Source organism: Muntiacus reevesi, chromosome 1, assembly GCF_963930625.1.
Source record: "Muntiacus reevesi chromosome 1, mMunRee1.1, whole genome shotgun sequence".
NCBI lineage: Eukaryota > Metazoa > Chordata > Mammalia > Artiodactyla > Cervidae > Muntiacus > Muntiacus reevesi.
Window position 1 is genome coordinate 76,998,377 of NC_089249.1, and position 17,497 is coordinate 77,015,873.

Consider the following 17,497-nt stretch of genomic DNA (forward strand, 5'->3'; position numbering starts at 1 on the left):
GCATATAAGTTAAATAAGCAGGGTGACAATATACAGCCTTGACGGACTCCTTTCCCGATTTGGAACCAGTTCCCGGTCAAGTCTCTACACCAATTGCATTCTACGGTTTCCACCTCTGTCTTCCAACATGCCCATCGGCTCCCTGAGGATGGGGCTCTCCCCGTAGTCATTTTTTTTATTCCTTCATAATATTTATTTAGTGCCTCTGGTGCACCTGGCACACGATATGTGTTTTAGAAATATTATTTGAATAAACAAATATGGAGACCAAGACCCAAAGATGTGAACTGACTAGTCCAAGGTTGCATAGAGAGACAACTCTTTTTCTTTTTCGCTCCATTTTATTTTTAAAAGTTTTATTGGAGCATAGTTGCTTTACAATGTTGTATTAGTTTCTGCTACACAATAAAGTGAATCAGTTGTACATATACCTATATCCTCTCATGCTTAGATTTCTTTCCCTTTTAGGTCACCACATAATATTGAGTAGAGTTCCCTATGCTATACACTAGGTTCTCATTAGTTATCCATTTTATACGTGTGTGTGTGTGTATGTGTGGTCAGTCGTGCTGGACTCATTGCCATCCCATGGACTGCAGCCCGCCAGGCTCCTCTGTCTATGGAATTTTCCAGGCAAGAATACTGGAGTGGGTTGCCATTTCCTCCTCCAGGGGATCTTCCCCAACCAGGGATTGTACCCAGGTCTCTTGCATTGGCAGGTGGATTCTTTACCACTGTGCCACCTGGGAAGCCCATTTTATATATTATATATCTCCCCTAGAGAAGGAAATAGCAACCTATGCTAGTATTCTTGCCTGGGAAACCCCGTGGACAGGAGTCTGGCCTGTTACAGTCCTTGGAGTCACAGAAGAGTCAGACGTGACTTAGCAACTAAATGGCAACAACAAACTGTATCCATGTCAATCCCAACCTCTGAGTTCATCCCAGCTTCGCTTCCCGCCTTGATGTTCATGTTTGTTCCTACATCTGTGTCTCTAATTTCTGCTTTTCAAATAAGTTCATCTGTACCATTTTTCTAGATTCCACACGTGTTATTAGATGATATTTGCTTTCCTCTTTCTGACTTCACCTGTATGACAGTCTGTAGGTCCATCCATGTCTCAGCAAATGGCACTATTTTGTTCCTTTTCATGACTAAGTGGTATTCCATTGTATATATGTACCACATCTTTTTTTTTTTTTTTTACCACATCTTCTTTATCCATTCCTCTGTTCATGGACATTCAGGTTGCTTCCTTGTCTTGGCTCCTATAAACAGTGCTGCAGTAAACATTGGGGTACACGTGTCTTTGAAAAATATTTCTGTATTTGGCCTTAGTTAGAGCATGTGGGATCTTAGTTCCCCAACCAGGAATCAAACCCAGGCCCCCTGCATTGGGAGCAGGGAGTCTTAGCCGAGGGACCACAAGGGAAGTCCCCTACATGTGTTTTTGAATGATGGTTTTCTCCAGGTGTCGGCCCAGGAGTGGGATTGCTGGCTCATGTGGGAGTTCTAATTTTAGTTTTTTGAGGAAACTCGGTTATGGTCTTTGTAGTGGCTGTGTCAACTTACATTCCCACCAACAGTGTAAGAGGGCTCTCTTTTCTCCACACTCTCTCCAGCATTTATTGTCTGTAGATTTTTTGAGGATGCCCATTCCATCCGGTGTGAGGTGCTGCCTTACCCTTGTCATAGATTAGGCGAACAGGAGTGTGTGGGTTTATCCCCGGGCTTTCCATCATGTTCCATTGATCTGTATTTCTATTTTTGTGCCAGGACCATACGAGAGACAAGGCCCTTTGTGCAATGCGTTCCCCATCCTACTTGCAGTCCCTCAGTCCCTCCCCCAGCATGGAGGATGGGGAGGCCATCTGGACTGTTGTGGAGACTTCAAGAAATGAGAAGGGTGCAAAGCCACGCCAGCCCCATCACCCTTCCCACTGGGAAAGTAGAAAATTAAGAGAGAAGGAACATTTCTGTCTCCCAGGTCTAGCTCAGTTGTAAGCCTCCCTCATGTGATGGGGAAGAGCAGAATGGAAAGGCAGGGTCCAACCAGTACCCAAGGCTCTCAGGCCAAAACCAGACTTCCCCCGAGGGGTCCCTGGGCTAGCTCTCTGCTCTGCTGATCACTTCCTCAGCACCAGCTGTCTTTCCCTCTCTAGTTCTCCAGATCTCTTGGTACAGAGCTTCCCAAAGTTGTCATTTCTCTTAGCATCTGGTCTCCATCCTGCTCACTTCCTTCTTCCCATCTCTTCTTGCCAAAAGACTTATGACTCCTTGCTGATGTTACGCCTGCCACACATGTCCAGCAGGACCCATCTAGTCCTGGAAGTGGAGGGGAAGAGAGAAGGGGGATAGAGAAATAAAAAGGAGGGGCCAAGTTAGGAGTGAGGCAAGAGTGACTTCTTGGGACTTCTCTGGCAGTCCAGTGGTTGAGACTCCACGTGTACAATGCAGCAGGTACGGGTTCCATCTCTGGTTGGGAAACAAAATCCCACATGCTGCATGGCCAAAAAAACAAAAAAGAAAAAAGAAAAAAAATGGGTAACTTCCCACCCCTGCCTTAGCCTCTGCATTAAAAGCAAAGAAGTGGGGAAAAAAAAAAAAAAAAAAAAAGCAAAGAAGTGGGAGGTAGGGGAGGTAACAAAATGAGCAGCTTTAGATCTCTCTGACCACTGCCTGAAATGACATTCTGTTGTGTCTCCCTCTCCTGTCCCTTAAGGACACTTTGGCAGGCCCCCTTCTGAGACTTCCTTCTCTGAAGGAGGGAGGAAGAGACAGGAGTGACTGACACGTACCCAGTGCTACAGCCAGACTCCCTCAGATTCCCTTGGGAGTGGTGATTCCCAAAGCTTGCTGCCCATTGGAGAGCTCCTTACAGAGTCCTCTTGGCACACAGACCCTCACCTGTCCCTCTTGGTGGTCCCCTCTATTCCTAGCCACCTCCCTTCCGTGTCCGTGTCCTTCACTCAGTAAGGCCCAGGGAGCAGATGAACCAGGCCCCTGCCCTAGAAGATAGCTACCCAGAAGTGGGACCCCAGTGTGCCTCCAGCCGGATGCCCAGTCCTGAGGAGTCATCCCCTTGAAAGGCCTCACTGACTTGCCTCGGTGGGTATCACCTTTCCCCTCGGAGCAGAAGAGGGGAACCCACGCCTGCCCTCCAGGCTGGCCACCCTGCACTCCAGTACTGCTGCATGCAGCCTCTTTGCACTGTCTTTCTCTCTTGGAGGCTGGGACAGGGGTAAGCCCTTCCATGTGGGGCTGCCAACTTTCATTAGGATATGTATGGTGCTCAGAGCCTGTAATGTTTTAGTTTGAGAATGCAGTTTTAATCCTGAGACTGAGTAGATTCAGAAAGTCTTCATCAGGGACTTCCCTGGTGGTCCAATGGCTAAGACTCTGAGCTCTCAATGAAGGCTGGCTCAGGTTCAATCCCTGGTCAGGGAACTGGATTCCACATGCTGAAAGTTAAAGATCCTACATGCTTCTATGAAGACTGAAGATCCTGCATGCCACAATTAAGACCTGGTGTTAATTTGGCTGTTACACAGCCAAATTAAAAAATGTAAAAAAGAGAAAATCTTCATCAAACAGTATTCCGAGTTGGCTTACTATCTGCTCATCTTCCTCTGGGATCAATTCCAACCTGCCAAATTCCCTCTTAAAAATACTATGTCCAGAACAATACTCCAAATGTGGAGGGCAAAAGGAATGTCACCACTCCCTATCTGGATGCCTTACATCTATTAATTACTTGTATCTGTTTTACTTTTTTAGGTAGCTTCATCATGGTCCTTGGTTCATAATGAGTTTGTGGTCTGCTAAAATCTTTTCTTTACTAGATAGACTTTACTATTTTCTTATTCTGTTGATTTTTTTGAAATCTAAATCAGATTTTACATTTATCCTAATTAAAATTCATCTGGTTCATTTTTTCTCCTATTCTATCAAAGCTTAACTCCCATTTCCTGAATAATACGTAGGTTTAATCAGTACAGTTTCTGTGATTTCATCCAAGTCTTTATTAAAAGTTTGTGATATTCAGGACCAAGGACAGAACCCTGAGGGCGCAGGGAGCCCTCAGCTTTGTCATGGATGTCTCCCGGGATGGCTGCTGAACTTCGTTTTTTGTTTGTTTAAATTTATCTATTTCAAATTATTATTTTTTTAAAAATATCTATTTATTTATTTGGCTGTGCCAGGTCTTAGTTGAGGCATATGGGATCTAGTTCCCTGACCAGGGATCGAACCTGGGACCCCTGCTTTGGGATTTTGGAGTCTTAGCCACTGAACTACCACAAAAGTCCCTTAAATTACTTTTTATTGGAGTGTAGTTGCTTTGCAATATTGTCTTCGTTTCTGCTGTACAGTAAAGTGAACCAGCTATACATATATCAGGTACACATATACATACATCCCCTCTTTTTGGGACTTCCTTCTCATTTAGTTCACCACAGAGCTCTGAATAGAGTTTCCTGTGCTATATAGTAGGTTCCCGTTAGTCATCGATTTTGATGACTACATAGTACATGCTGCTGCTGCTGCTAAGTCGCATCAGTCGTGTCCGACTCTGTGCGACCCCATAGACGGCAGCCCACCAGGCTCCCATCCCTGGGATTCTCCAGGCAAGAACACTGGAGTGGGTTGCCATTTCCCTCTCCAGTGCATGAAAGTGAAAAGTGAAAGTGAAAGTCAAGTCGTGTCCTACTCCTCGAAACCCCATGGACTGTAGCCCACCAGGCTCCTCTGCCCATGGGATTTCCCAGGCAAGAATACTGGAGTGGGGTGCCATCGCCTTCTCCAACACAGTACATAGTAGTGTATATACGTCAATCCCAATCTCCCAATTCATCCCACCCTCTTGTCCCCATTTGGTATCCATAAATTTGCTCTCTGTAGCTGTGTCTCTATTTCTGCTTTGCAAATAAGTTCATCTGTATCATTTCTCTAGATCCCACTATAAGTGATATTAAACAATATTTGTTTTTCTCTTTCTGACTTCTTTCACTCAGTATGACAGTCTCTAGATCCTTCCATGTTTCTGCAAATGGCATAATTTCATTTCTTCTTATGGCTGAGTAATATTCCATTATATATGTGTCCCACACCCAGGTCTCCTGCCTTGCAGGTGGATTCTTTACCGTCTGAGCCACCAGGGCAGCTCTCAACGTTCCATTGTATATACGTACCACCTCCTGTTTATCCGTTCCTCTGTTGCTTCCAAACCCTGGCTATTGTAAACAGTGCTGTAGTGAACACTGGGGCTCGTGTGTATTTTAAAGTTTTTATTTATTTATTTATTTTTGGGTGGGCTGGGTCTTCACTGCAGTGTGTGGACTTTCTATGGTTCCAGGGAGCAGGGCCTCCTCTTTCTTGGGGTGCACGGGCTTCTCACTGTGGTGCCTTCTCGTTGCGGAATCTGGGCTCTAGAGTACAGTCTCAGTATTTGTGGCTTATTTGCCCTGTGGCATGTGGAACCTTCCCCAACCAGGGATGGAATCCATGTCTCCTGCATTGGCAGGTGGATTTTTAACCACTGGACCACCAGGGAAGTCCCCTACATGTGTCTTTTTGAATTATGATTTTCTTCAGGTATAGGCCCAGGAGTGGGATTGCTGGCTCATGTGGGAATTCTGTTTTTAGTTTTTTGAGGACCCTCCATACTGCTCTCCATAATGGCGGTACCAATTTACATTTCCACCAACAGTGTAAGAGGGTTCCCCTTTCTTCATACTCTCTCCAGCACTTCTTTGTTTTGTAGATTTTTTGATGATGCCCATTCTGACCGGTGTGAGGTGACCCCTCATGGTAGGTTTTTTTTTTCCGATGGTAGTTTTGATTTGCATTTCTCTAATAATTAGTGACGTTGAGCATCTTGTCACATGTTTTTTGGCCATGTGGATGTCTTCTTTGGAGAAATATCTATTCACATCTTCCACCCATTTTTTTAATTGGGGCATTAGCTTTTGATATTGAGTTGCATGAGCTGTTGGCATATTTTGGAGATTAATCCCTCATAAGTTGCTTCACTTGCAAATATTTTCTCCCATTCTGAGGGCTGTCTTTTCATCTTGTTTATGGTTTGCTGTGCAAAAGCTTTTAAGTTTAATTAGGTCCCATTTGTTTGACTAATGAACTTTGTATCCACTCACTGTAGAATCAGGTAGCCTATGTGTCCTGGGCCCAGGGACATAAAAAATGCCGGCAAAGGCCTAACAAAAATCGCAGTAACAGTGCAACCCCATCCCCTGCCCCAGGAAGGAGAAGACACCTGGCCCACCTTGCACCCACTGAGTGTCTCCTGGCCCATGGAGGGCCTCATTTTCCTCAGCTTCTCATCACATCAAATAGTAGTTTACTGTTTAGAACTGGCTGGGTCTTGGTGTCAGCTCCACCAGCTGTGGTTGTGGGACCCACCTTCTCCTGCCTCGGGAAAATCAACATCCCTCTCATCTCCAGCATTTCAGATCATCTCTGCTTCCCAAGATTCCCCAAACTCACAAGAGAGGCTCATGGAAAAGGTTTGCTCTAGCTTGATGGCTTTCATGGTGATAGTCCTCAAAAAGGCTTTGTGTACAAAGACCTCCTGGAACCTGATCTTGTTTGATCCTCAGAACAAATGCCTGGATATGGATAAGTATTAACCTCCTTTATAAAATAGGCAAATTGAGGCTCAGTTGGAGAACCTATGTGATTTGCCTAAGGTCAATCAGCTAGAAAGTGTAACAGTCAGACCCAGGGCTCTCTGCATGAGACACAGTGCCAAACCTCTCGCCTCTGGGTGACAGTGAGGGGCCCAGGAGAGAAAGTCTCCACCCCCTGCCACTCCCATGTCTCCAGGGGACCCCCTCATGGATCCCAGGGATCTCAAGTATCATCTCTGTCTGAATAGCCAGGAAGTGAAAAGGGAAGGAGAGACTCCAAGTCAGCATTCCTGGGCACAACCCTCGGGAGGCCTCAGCCCAAACCGAACCGCAGGATTTGTGAGGTAATGCGGGGGTGGAGATGCCTCAGCCTCCCACACCATGCCCATTGGCCTCTCCCTTCCAGTGGGCCAGTGAATTCAAACTCCACTTGGCCTAGTGGGATAGCCTCCAGGTCACGGATCCTGCTGTATTCCCTTTTCAGAAAACCTCCATTCTCTGTGCCCCCCTGGGTCTCCGAGGACTCCTCAGATGCTAAGTATTATGATAACCTTATTGGTTACCCCCACCACCATTGTTGCCCTCCCATTACCAAATCATGAGCTCCTCCAGGGGTGGGACAGACGGCTGACACAGAGTAGGTTTCGAGCTAAATTGGATGCACATGAGCAGAAATTCCTTCCCCCTCTTCAAGGAGTCTCATTATTCTCGCCTCTCCCCCTCTGAGGCTGCTTCCCCTTTATTAGCCCCAAATCCCACCTCCTTCACCACCCAGTTCAAGGACCTCCCCTCCTCCAGAAAGCCTTCCCAGCTATTCCCGCCCGCAGTGAGCTCTTTGTCTCCCGAACTGTGGCGCTCTCAAAGGGATGTTTTGAGGATTCAGTCAGATAACGTAAATAAAATGTTAGAACATGATTTGGCACATTCCAAAGGCTGGATAAATTTGGACGCCTTGTGACTGAGATGCCTTTCAGCTTCCTCTTCTTGGCACAGTCTGAGCGCCACCAGGGGGCGCCCTCTGCACAAATATCCCCGCCACCAAGGACCGGCTGGAGTGTCCTTCCTCCGCCGCCCCGCCCCAGAAATGAGAGTGAGAGGTGGGGTTTCATTACCTAAAAAGTGGGTATGTGAACTTCAGGTTATATGAAAGAGGAGTAGAAAGCCTGAGGTGAGTAATGGAAAGACCACACTTTTGCCTGCTCCCTTTGTTTCCTGATGGAGACTGAGGAAACAGGGTGTGCGTGCATCCGCGGTGTCTCCCAGTACCACACATATTTGGTGTTTTTCAGGCAACGTGTTTTCTGACTTCTGTCTTCAATGCTGCCTTCTTCCAGTATTTCAGGAGGGTGAGTCTTTGCTATTTAGGGAAAACATGGCCACATCTATCCTTTCAGCCGTCCCATGAGAGTTCCATCAGCGCTCCCATTTTATGGGTCAAGAAACTGAGTCCGAGAAGAATTCAATGAGTGACACTTTTCTTGGATGGCCTGAGTAACAGACTCGCATCCCCTCGCAGGCCTGAATCCCCTGGCTCAGTTCTGTGTATAATCTCCTTTTATCTGGGGTGATGACCTTGCCTCACGGCCTCCTTCGCCTGAAAGCCACCGCCTTCAGATCGGATTTTCCCGGCACGGGTTTTCCTTTGGTTCCACTCTGCAGTACCCCCGGGGCGGCAGGGACAGAGGCTGCCGCCTTCTCTCTGAACCCTAAGGGGTTAAGGCCTGGGTCCCGCCCCTTTTCCCGCCAGGCTGGCGGGAGTATGAATAGCCTCGCTCCCACTCCCGACTCCCAGTCTCTCCGGTTGCTCCTCGCCCCGCCCCGTCATTGTCCCCATCCGCGTCTTTTCCCTTCCGTCCTCAAAGCTTTGAGAGCTGCTGGCTTCTCCTGGTGCTCCGAGTCTCTCCACCTTCGGTGGGTCAGACGAGCAGGATGGAGGGCTGCCTGGGGGAAGAATCTTTTCAGATGTGGGAGCTCAATCGGCGCCTGGAGGCCTACCTGGCCCGGGTCAAGGCGCTAGAGGAGCAGAATGAGCTGCTCAGCGCGGAGCTCGGGGGTCTCCGGGCACAGGCCGGGGACGCCTCCTGGAGGGCTCGTGCCGACGACGAGCTGGCGGCCCTACGGGCCCTCGTCGACCAGCGCTGGCGGGAGAAGCACGCGGCCGAGGTGGCGCGCGACAACCTGGCAGAAGAGGTGGAGGGCGTGGCGAGTCGGTGCCAGCAGCTGCGGCTGGCCCGGGAGCGGACCGCGGAGGAGGTGGCCCGCAGCCGGCGTGCGGTCGAGGCCGAGAAATGCGCCCAGACCTGGCTGAGCACCCAGGCTGCGGAGCTGGAGCGCGAGCTGGAGGCTCTGCGCGCGGCGCACGAGGAGGAGCGCGCCGGCCTGAACGCTCAGGCTGCCTGCGCCCCCCGCGGCCCCGCTCCGCCCCGGGGACCCCCCGCGCCGGCCCCCGAGGTGGAGGAGCTGGCTCAGCGGCTGGGCGAGGCGTGGCGGGGGGCAGTGCGCGGCTACCAGGAACGCGTGGCACACATGGAGACCTCTTTGGGCCAGGCCCGCGAGCGGCTGGGCCATGCGCTGCAGGGCGCCCGCGAGGGTCGCCTGGAGCTGCAGCAACTCCAGGCAGAGCGCAGCGGCCTTCAGGAGCGCAGGGCAGCGCTGGAGCAGAGGCTGGAGGGCCGCTGGCAGGAGCGGCTGCAGACCGCTGAGCAGTTCCAGGTGAGGAAGTCGGGGGCGCGGACTGGGCCAGACAAAGCTTCAAGAAGTCCTTTTGGGGTTCAGAGACCTGGGAAGGGGAGTGGGGAGTTGGGGGGGTGGCTGTACATTTAGGGGCCACTTCTTAGAAAACCATGCCTGGTACCACTAGCCTGGACTCTCACAACTCTGGCTAGTGCGGGGTTGGAGGTTCAGAGTCCTTTCGAAGCGCACCTCGAAGGGCCGACAGGCCCAAGACGTTGCAGCAGTCTCCTCCCGTCTGGATGGCACCCTCCTACCCTGATGGCCCCTGGGCTCCTCCCTAGGCTCTGCTGTCACTCAGAAGATACTCAGGACTTGGCCTCTCAGTCTCCCAAGTTCTCAACAGCCCTGCTCCCCCTGACAGGAGAGGGTGAGGGGCCCTGGATGAGGGGCCACCAGCCCCTTCTCCCTTGTCAGGGCTGTCCGGCTCCTGAGTACATTCCAGAGGCCTGGGACAGCTGCTCCCCCTCACACTGCGCAGATGGGACCAGCAGCTGAGAAAACAGCCTCCTGCCTGGCCCAGACAGAGGTCTCACTATCCCCCACTCCCCCTTCAGAGGAGAAAGATTCCAGAACATGAGAACATGTGGGAAGTGGAGGGGGCGGGGGCCGAGTGTGGGGAGCAGGAGACAGTGACTGGGACCCGGGCTGTTTGGCTTCCAGTCCTGCAGGCTCCAGGCCTGTTGATTAATCGTTTTTCCTTCTGCTTCCACTTTTCCCCCTTCTCCTCCTCTCTGTAACCCATCTCCTCTCCTCCCTCACCTCCCCCTTCCTGTGGGAGTTGAATTCTGAGCCGCATGTGCTACCATTTAATCAGCATCCTCAGAGGAGGAGCCAGGCCGTGGGAGAGGATTGAGAGGGGCCCTTCTCAGAGGCTCCAGAAGGGGGTTCTCTGGGCAGGGAGTGGGGTAGGGGGAGGCAGGAATCTGCTCTGCGGAGAAGTTAATCAGGAAGCGAAGTTGCTGCTGCAGCAGCAGAGGGGGAAGGAGGCCTCCCCTTCACTGACTACCTCTGGCTCGCTCTGCAGCTGGCCGTGGAGGCCCTGGAGCAGGAGAAACAAGGCCTCCAGAGCCAAATCGCCCAAGTCCTGGAAGGTCGGCAGCAGCTGGCACACCTCAAGATGTCCCTCAGCCTGGAGGTGGCCACATACAGGTAGATCCTGACCCTGATCCATGCGGAGCACAGATGCACATATACATGTGGGGGCAGACTCCTCACCTGAAGGGGCCCAGAGCCACGGGTGGGGTGGGGGCTCTGCCACCACTCGGTCCTGTGACCCTAGGCTGATCACTTCCACCTAAGCCCACCTGCTGTCCTCTGGGTTCAAGACCGGAGAAGTATCCTGTGCCCAGGAGACCCTCCAAGGAGTGGTGATATAGCTGAGTGGGACAGCCTCGAAGGAGAAGGCTGGACACCTACAGGTCATCTGCATCCAGAACATTACCTCCAAGGGTACCCAGTCCCTGTGTGTATGCACTCACACCAAGAGGGTGATGTCCTTGAGCAGCCTCAGGAAGGAGGAATTGCCGGTGTGGGCTGGTAGCACCGACTTGCCACCTGACCTGGGCCCCAGTCCCCTGGTGTGGAGGTGGGAGATGGGCTAGGTGACAACCAGAGTCCCTTCCATCCTGACTGTCCGGGGGCCTGACTCCTCTCAAGCCTTGGTGCCCTTGGCCTTGCCCAGCCCTTCTACTGACCGCATACACTGTTAGCTCAGGAAAGGTTGAGATCAAGGAAGTGCTGCTTCTCTGACTCTGTGGCCTTGGGCAAACCCACAGTCTCGCCTGGGAAACTGACCTGGTTAGCCCAGGCCCCACTGATTGAGCCTGAGGAAGGAAGGGGCTTTGCCATGGTGAAGGGTTGCGTACTTCAAGCCCACAGGGTGGCGCCAGGGCTGGACAGCCTATGAGGACAGTGCCCCCAGAATCCACGGACGAACAAAAGCAGGGGCCCTGGAGAAAGCTCAGGAGGGGAGGGGAGGCAGAGCCCAGAGGAGTCAAGTCAGCGAGGCTCTCAGGATGAGAAGGGAGGGCCCCCACCTCCACAGAGGTCAGAGAGCACGGCGCTGCAGCAGGAAGACAGAGAAGACACTGACCAGACTCAGATGATGAAGCGCACAGAGGAGACAGATGTTCAGCATAACTTGTTGAATTGATTGGTCCTCCTTCCCCGCAATCGGTCCCCTCCTTCTCAGTCCCCATGGGACACTAAGGCAGGGCCATGGACACAAAGACCTTCATTGCCCTGAAAGGCTTGGGATCCAGAGTACTTAGAGATCCCCAGATAAGAGCCTTGACCCCTAATCAAACCACTGAGGGGAAAGGTCTGGGCAGGCTTAACCTGGGTTTTGAGGCATGAAAAGGATTTGGAGAGAGGGAGCTGAATTGTTTTGTTTTTGTCTGTAACCAGCTCTGGGGGCCCTGGGGGAGGAGGAGGAGGAGGAGGAGGAGGGAGCCTATCCCATGGGAACGGCCGGAGAATTCCCACTTCCCCAGGGAAGCCCCCTCCTCAGACCCTCCAGATGGCGGTGTGGACAAAGGCAGCAATTAGCATGAGAATCGGCCCCCCACCGGAGGATGAGGTCATAGGCCTGGGATGGGGAGGGGACTAGTCTAAGCGCTGTGTTGGGGGGTGTGTACACTATGTCGACTCTGTGGGAACTGCCTGTGTGTCTGTGAGTCCAGCTGTGTGTTCAAATAAGTGTGTGACTCTGTGTGACCAAGTGTGTGCTATCTGTGGGTGTGACCATGTGATTTCATGTGCAGAGCCAAGTATAACCCCATTGTGGCTTTGTGTGATAGTGGTGACAATGAAGAGGAGGCCTGCCAGGCGGGAGCTGTGACTTTCCCCCGGCTGGCTGGCCTGCTGGCCTATGGGCAGAGGGCTGACCCTGCTTTTCTTCCCTCATCCCCAGGACCCTCCTAGAGGCCGAGAACTCCCGGCTGCAGACACCTGGAGGGGGTTCCAAGGCTTCCCTCGGCTTTCTGGGTAAGAGGAGGGGCCAAGCTTGCCCCAGAACTTTACCTTTGTTTCCTCTTCATACCCCAGAGCGATTCATTTTCTGAGATAAGCAGGAAAGCCTAACTCTTGACTCCGCGGCCCCTAACATCAATGAGCATGCACTTAGCCCAGCCCAAAAAAGGCAGGAGCAGGGTTAGGGTACCCCTCCCCATCCCAGCTGATCTGTCCTGACACCATGTTCCCCCCTCTGCCTTTCCAGACCCTAAGCTGGAGCTACATTTCCCTGGGACCCCAGAGGGCCGGCGTCCGGGACCTCTGCTTTCTGTTCTGAGCCCGACTCCCCTCTCCTCACCTTTGCCCGGTACCCTTGAAACACCTGTGCCAACCTTTCTGAAGAGCCAGGAATTCCTTCAGGCCCGCACCCCGACCTCAGCCAGCACCCCCATCCCACCCACCCCTCAGGCTCCCTGCCCTGCTGTAGATGCCGAGATCAGAGCCCAGGATGCCCCTGGGTCCCTGCCCCAACCACGGGTTGGGAGGCAACAGGTGCCAGAAGTCATGTGGGCTGAAGCCAAGGTGGCCATCCCTGCCAGCGTCCTGCCAGGACCAGAGGAGCCTGGGGGCCAGCAACAAGAGCCCAGTCCAAGCCAATCCCCTGAAGATCATGCCTCCCTGGCTCCAGCCCTCAGCCCTGACCACTCCAGTCTAGAGGCCAAAGGTGGAGAACCCAGTGGGTCTAGAGAGTCCAGCAGACCCCAGGAGGAAGATGAAGGACAACTCTGGGGGATGGCAGAGAAAGAAACAGTGGTAGAGGTCAAAGCAGTGAGCAGCTTGCAGCAGGAAACATGGCAAGAAGAGGGGGATCTGGACATGAAAGAAATCCAAGACTCCCAGGGTCCTTTGGAAAAAGAAACTCTGAAGTCTCTGGAAGAAGAGATTCAAAAGCCATCGATTCCATTGGAAAAGCAGAGCCATGAGACGATAAGATCTCTAGAGAAGGAGAATCTGGAATTGCTGAGGCCTTTGGAAGAAGAGAACTTAGAAACACTAAAAATACTAGAGAAGGAGAATCAAGAATTATTGAAGGCTTTCGAAGGAAAGGAGATGGAGATAGTGAGATCTCTAGAAAAAGAGACTCTGGAACTACTTAAGCCTATAGGAAAAGAGGATCCACAGACATTGCCATCTCTAGAAAAGGAGAATCAAGAAATAACGAGGTCTCTTGAAGTTAATGTAGAGACATTTTTATATCCAGGAAAGGAAAATCAAGAATTAGTGAGGTCTCTAGAAGAGGAGAACATTGAGTTATTGAGAACTCTAGAAAGGGAGAGTCAAGAGCCACTGAGATGTCAAGAAGTAGAGAACCAGGAAACACTGAGACTCCTAGCCAAAGAGAGTCAAGAGCCATTGAGGTCTCTGGAAGAAGACCAGGAGGTATCAAGACCTCTAGGAAAAGAGAATCATGAGGCCCTGAGGGCTCCAGAAGATGAGAATCATGAGGCTCTGAGACCTCTAGAAAAAGAAAACCCAGAGTCACTGAGATCTTTAGAAGAAGACCAGGAGGCAGTGAGACCTTCAGAAAAAGAAAACCAGGAGCCGCTGAGGTCTCTAGAAACAGAAAACCAGGAGTCACTGAGGTCTCTAGAAGAAGACCGGGAGGAAATAAGAGCTCTAGAAGAAGACCAGGAGACAGTGAGACTTCTAGAAAAAGAAAAACAGGAATCACTAAGGTCTCTAGAAGACCAGGAGGCAATGAGACCTCTAGAAGAAGAAAACCAAGAGCCACTGAGGTCTCTAGAAAAAGAAAAACAGGAGACAATGAGACCTCTAGAAGAAGACAAACAGGAATTACTGAGATCTCTAGAAGAGCAGGAGGCAATGAGATCTCTAGAAGAAGAAGGCCAGATGACATTGAGCCCTCTAGAAAAAGTGAAACCAGAGACACTAAAGTCTCTTGGAAAAGATCAGGAGATAGTTATACCTCTTGAAAAAGAGAATCAAGAGTTATTAAGGTCCCTAAATGAAGAGAGTATAGAGGCAGTGAGGTCTGTAGAAACAGAGACTCCAGAACCACTAAAGCCTACCAAAGAGGAAAACCTGGAAATACTGAAACCTCTAGAAGAGGAAAGTCAAGAGCCACTGGAGTCTGTGGAAAGGAACCACGAGAAACTGAGACCCCCGGATAAGGAGAATCAAGAGTCACTGGGCTCTCTGGCAGAGTGGAACGTAGAGAATTTGCAATATCTAGAGGAGGCCGACAAGGGAAGTCTAAGGCACTTGGAAGAGGAAGAGAACGTGGAGAAAGAAGAGAGTCAAGCGTCACTGAGGCCCCTGGAGGAGCAGGGACAGGAGCTGCCGCTCTCTGCACATCAACAGAAGTGGGAAGATATAACGCAGGGGGACCAAGAACTGGATCAGGACAGGCCCCCTGGGAGGGCTGGGGTGGACAGTGAGGATGGGGCAGAGCTGGAACCGAAAGAACAGGCTGGCTTCCCTGCGAAGGGGGAGGTGGTGGAGCAGGGGGAGTTGCATCTGACAGCCACAGGTGAGGCCTGGGGCACAGGTGAGGGGCACCCAGGCAGCCCCGAGCCCAAAGAGCAGAGGCTCCCAGCTGAGGGAGCAGGTGGGGCAGGAGGCGCTGAGGGCCTCCAGGACCCTGAGGAGCAGCCAGAGCAGGTTGGGGCCCTGGGCCTCCCAGCTGCCCAGGGCATGTCAGAGGTGGTGGAGCCCGTGTTGGAAGATAAGGATGTGGCCCCAGGGGATGGCCGAGCCTCCCCAGAGGTCACCTTGGAGTTCGAGACGGCCATGGGCGGGTCTGCGGAAGTGGAGCGGGGACCCGAGCAGGAGGTAGTAGGGCTGGAGGACCCAGGTGGCCTGGTCAGAGAGGAGGTGATGGAGTCACCCCTGGGGGAGGGAGGTGTGGAGGCAAAGAAGGTACAGGGCTTGGAAGAGCCCAGAAAGGAGCTGGAGGAGGCAGGCACTCTGGAGCCGGAGGTCTCCACACTGCCCAGGAAGAGCAGAGACCCGCTGGAGACTCCTAGGGACTGGGTGGAGTCAGAATCTGGGGCCCCTGGGAAAACAGAGGAGACAGTCTCAGCTGAGACCTTATGCCACGAGGGAAGTAATACCCCTCAGCCCAGGCCCCTGGGGTCAGAGGGAGCAGAGGAGGATGCCAAACCGATGCTGGGGCCCCCCAGTCTGAGGCCCACCGAGTCCTGCTCGCCCACCCTAATCCCTGAAGATGCCGCTGGGCCCCAGCCCCTGGCTGAGGGGAACCAAGAGGCCAGCTGGGGGCTGGAGGGCAGGGCTGAGGTCCTGGGAAAGGCAGATGGTGAGCAGGAGGATCTGAGCTCTGGGGGGATCCCAGAGGGCCTCCAGGAGGAAGGGGAGGAGAGCAGAGAAGAGAGTGAGGCGGATGAGCTAGGGGAGACCCTTCCTGACTCCACTCCCCTAGGCCTCTACCTCAGGTCCCCCGCTTCCCCCAAGTGGGACCTGCCTGGAGAGCAGAGGCCCTCCCCTCAAGGGGAACCTGGAAAGGAAGGCTGGGGTCCTGCAGTCCCAGCCTCCAAGGGCCTTGGGGCTCACCCCTCAGAGGAGGAAGAGGAGGGAGATGAGGAGGAGGAACGTGGCCATGACTCTGAGCTGTCAGAAGAGTTTGAGGACCTGGGAACTGAGGCTTCTCTCCTTCCTGGGGTCCCTGGGGAGGGGGAAGAACCTCTGAGCCAAGTGCCCCAGCTGCTCCTGGAGCCTGCAGCTTGGGATCGTGATGGTGAATCTGATGGATTTGCAGATGAGGAAGAGAGTGGGGAGGAGGGAGAGGAAGAAGAGGAAGAAGAGGGGAGGGAGCCAGGGGCAGGGCGCGGGGGGCCCGTGCCCTCCGTGGGCAGCCTTCCCGCCCCGCACAGCCCTCAGGGAGGGAACCTCCTGGGGTCTGAGACCACAGATGTCAGTGTCCCCTGGGACGATGGCCCGAGGGCCTCGGCACCTGACGCCCCCATGACTGCCCCGGAGACTGAGTCCCAGAACATCATTGAGGCCTCGGGCTCAGAGGAGGAGTCTGATGCTGCCCCCCTGGAGAGGGAGGACCAAGTCCCTGGTCCTCTGGGGACCCTCAGTGGGGTGGAGGACACCCCTGATGTCGGCGGCCCAGGTCCCAGCCTGAAGGAAGAGTTGGAGCACGTGAATGGGGGCGTGGTGAACGGGCTGGAGCAGTCCGAGGGGATAGGCCAGGGGGCCGCTGAGGGGGACCGAGGGAGCCCCTTGGAGGAGGAGGGGGGTTCCCTGAAGGCCCCTTGGGCAGGGGCTCCTCTTCACCTGGGCCAAGGCCAATTCCTGAAGTTCAGTCAGAGAGAAGGTGATGGAGACTCCTGGTCCTCTGGGGAGGACTAGAGAAAGCACTCCTACACGGAGGCATTGGGCGGAGTGGTATCCCCCGGTCCCCTGCCTGCTCGGGGCAGCACCCTTCACCTATGCTCTCCTGACCTGGGGTTTCTGTCCCAGAGGCCTGGCTGGCCAAGGTGAAATGGGTGTGGCAAAGGGACCCGGTCCAAGAGTGGAGACTCCAGGAATAGATCCCAGCCCCTTGGCCTCCGCATCGCGGGGACAGCCTGCCTGCACTGTCCCGTGAGGCTGAAGCCAGCTGAATCCCTGTAGGACTAGTCCCTCGTTTTCACTGCACCTCCTTCCTCCCCACCCCATTACCTGGAGAAGGCCAGGGCCCAGTGGCCCCTCCAAAGGGAGGGGCTGAGGTGGTCCATGTGCCAGGGCTTACCAGCTCTGCCCTTCCTCCCGCACCCTCATGAGATGGTGGGCTGGTGGCTGATGAGGGTGAGGGGGTGCTCCTGTGTCCTGACCCCCCCATAGACCTGCCATGTTGTGGCCCCGTCTGGCTCATTCCTGCCTGAATAAAGTAATGCCTCCGCCTACAAAGTCTGGACTCTCCCTTCCTCAATTCAGGGGGGCCTCCCGGTTGACACAGAAGCAGAAGAGCCGGGGTGGGGGGAGCAGGAGACGCTGGTGTTGGGGAGGGGCTGCCTGCTGGGGATAGAAGATTCTGGAAGGCCTCACATGGTGGCAACAAGCCAGGCAGATGAAGGCGCAGGCAGATGAAGGCTGCAGGCAGCAGTGCTGGGGGCCTGGGGAAGGCTGGGGGTGCTGCTTG

The 17,497-nt window shown here is 53.3% G+C and overlaps 1 protein-coding gene across 2 annotated transcripts; it reads left to right on the forward strand.

Moving 5' to 3' along the window:
- Positions 1–7,753: 7,753 nt before the first annotated feature.
- Positions 7,754–17,265, forward strand: NES (nestin). 2 transcript variants are annotated; one of them, XM_065901877.1, is made up of 6 exons: positions 7,754–7,813; positions 7,935–9,357; positions 10,403–10,527; positions 12,290–12,363; positions 12,596–13,973; positions 14,067–17,265. In XM_065901877.1, the coding sequence occupies exons 2-6, from the start codon at positions 8,575–8,577 to the stop codon at positions 16,723–16,725; spliced, it is 5,019 nt and encodes a 1,672-aa protein (XP_065757949.1). In that variant the 5' UTR covers positions 7,754–7,813; positions 7,935–8,574; the 3' UTR covers positions 16,726–17,265. The 2 variants fall into 2 exon arrangements, with proteins under 2 accessions (XP_065757949.1, XP_065757941.1); XM_065901869.1 differs by having other exon boundaries at positions 7,756–7,813; positions 12,596–17,265.
- Positions 17,266–17,497: the final 232 nt, after the last annotated feature.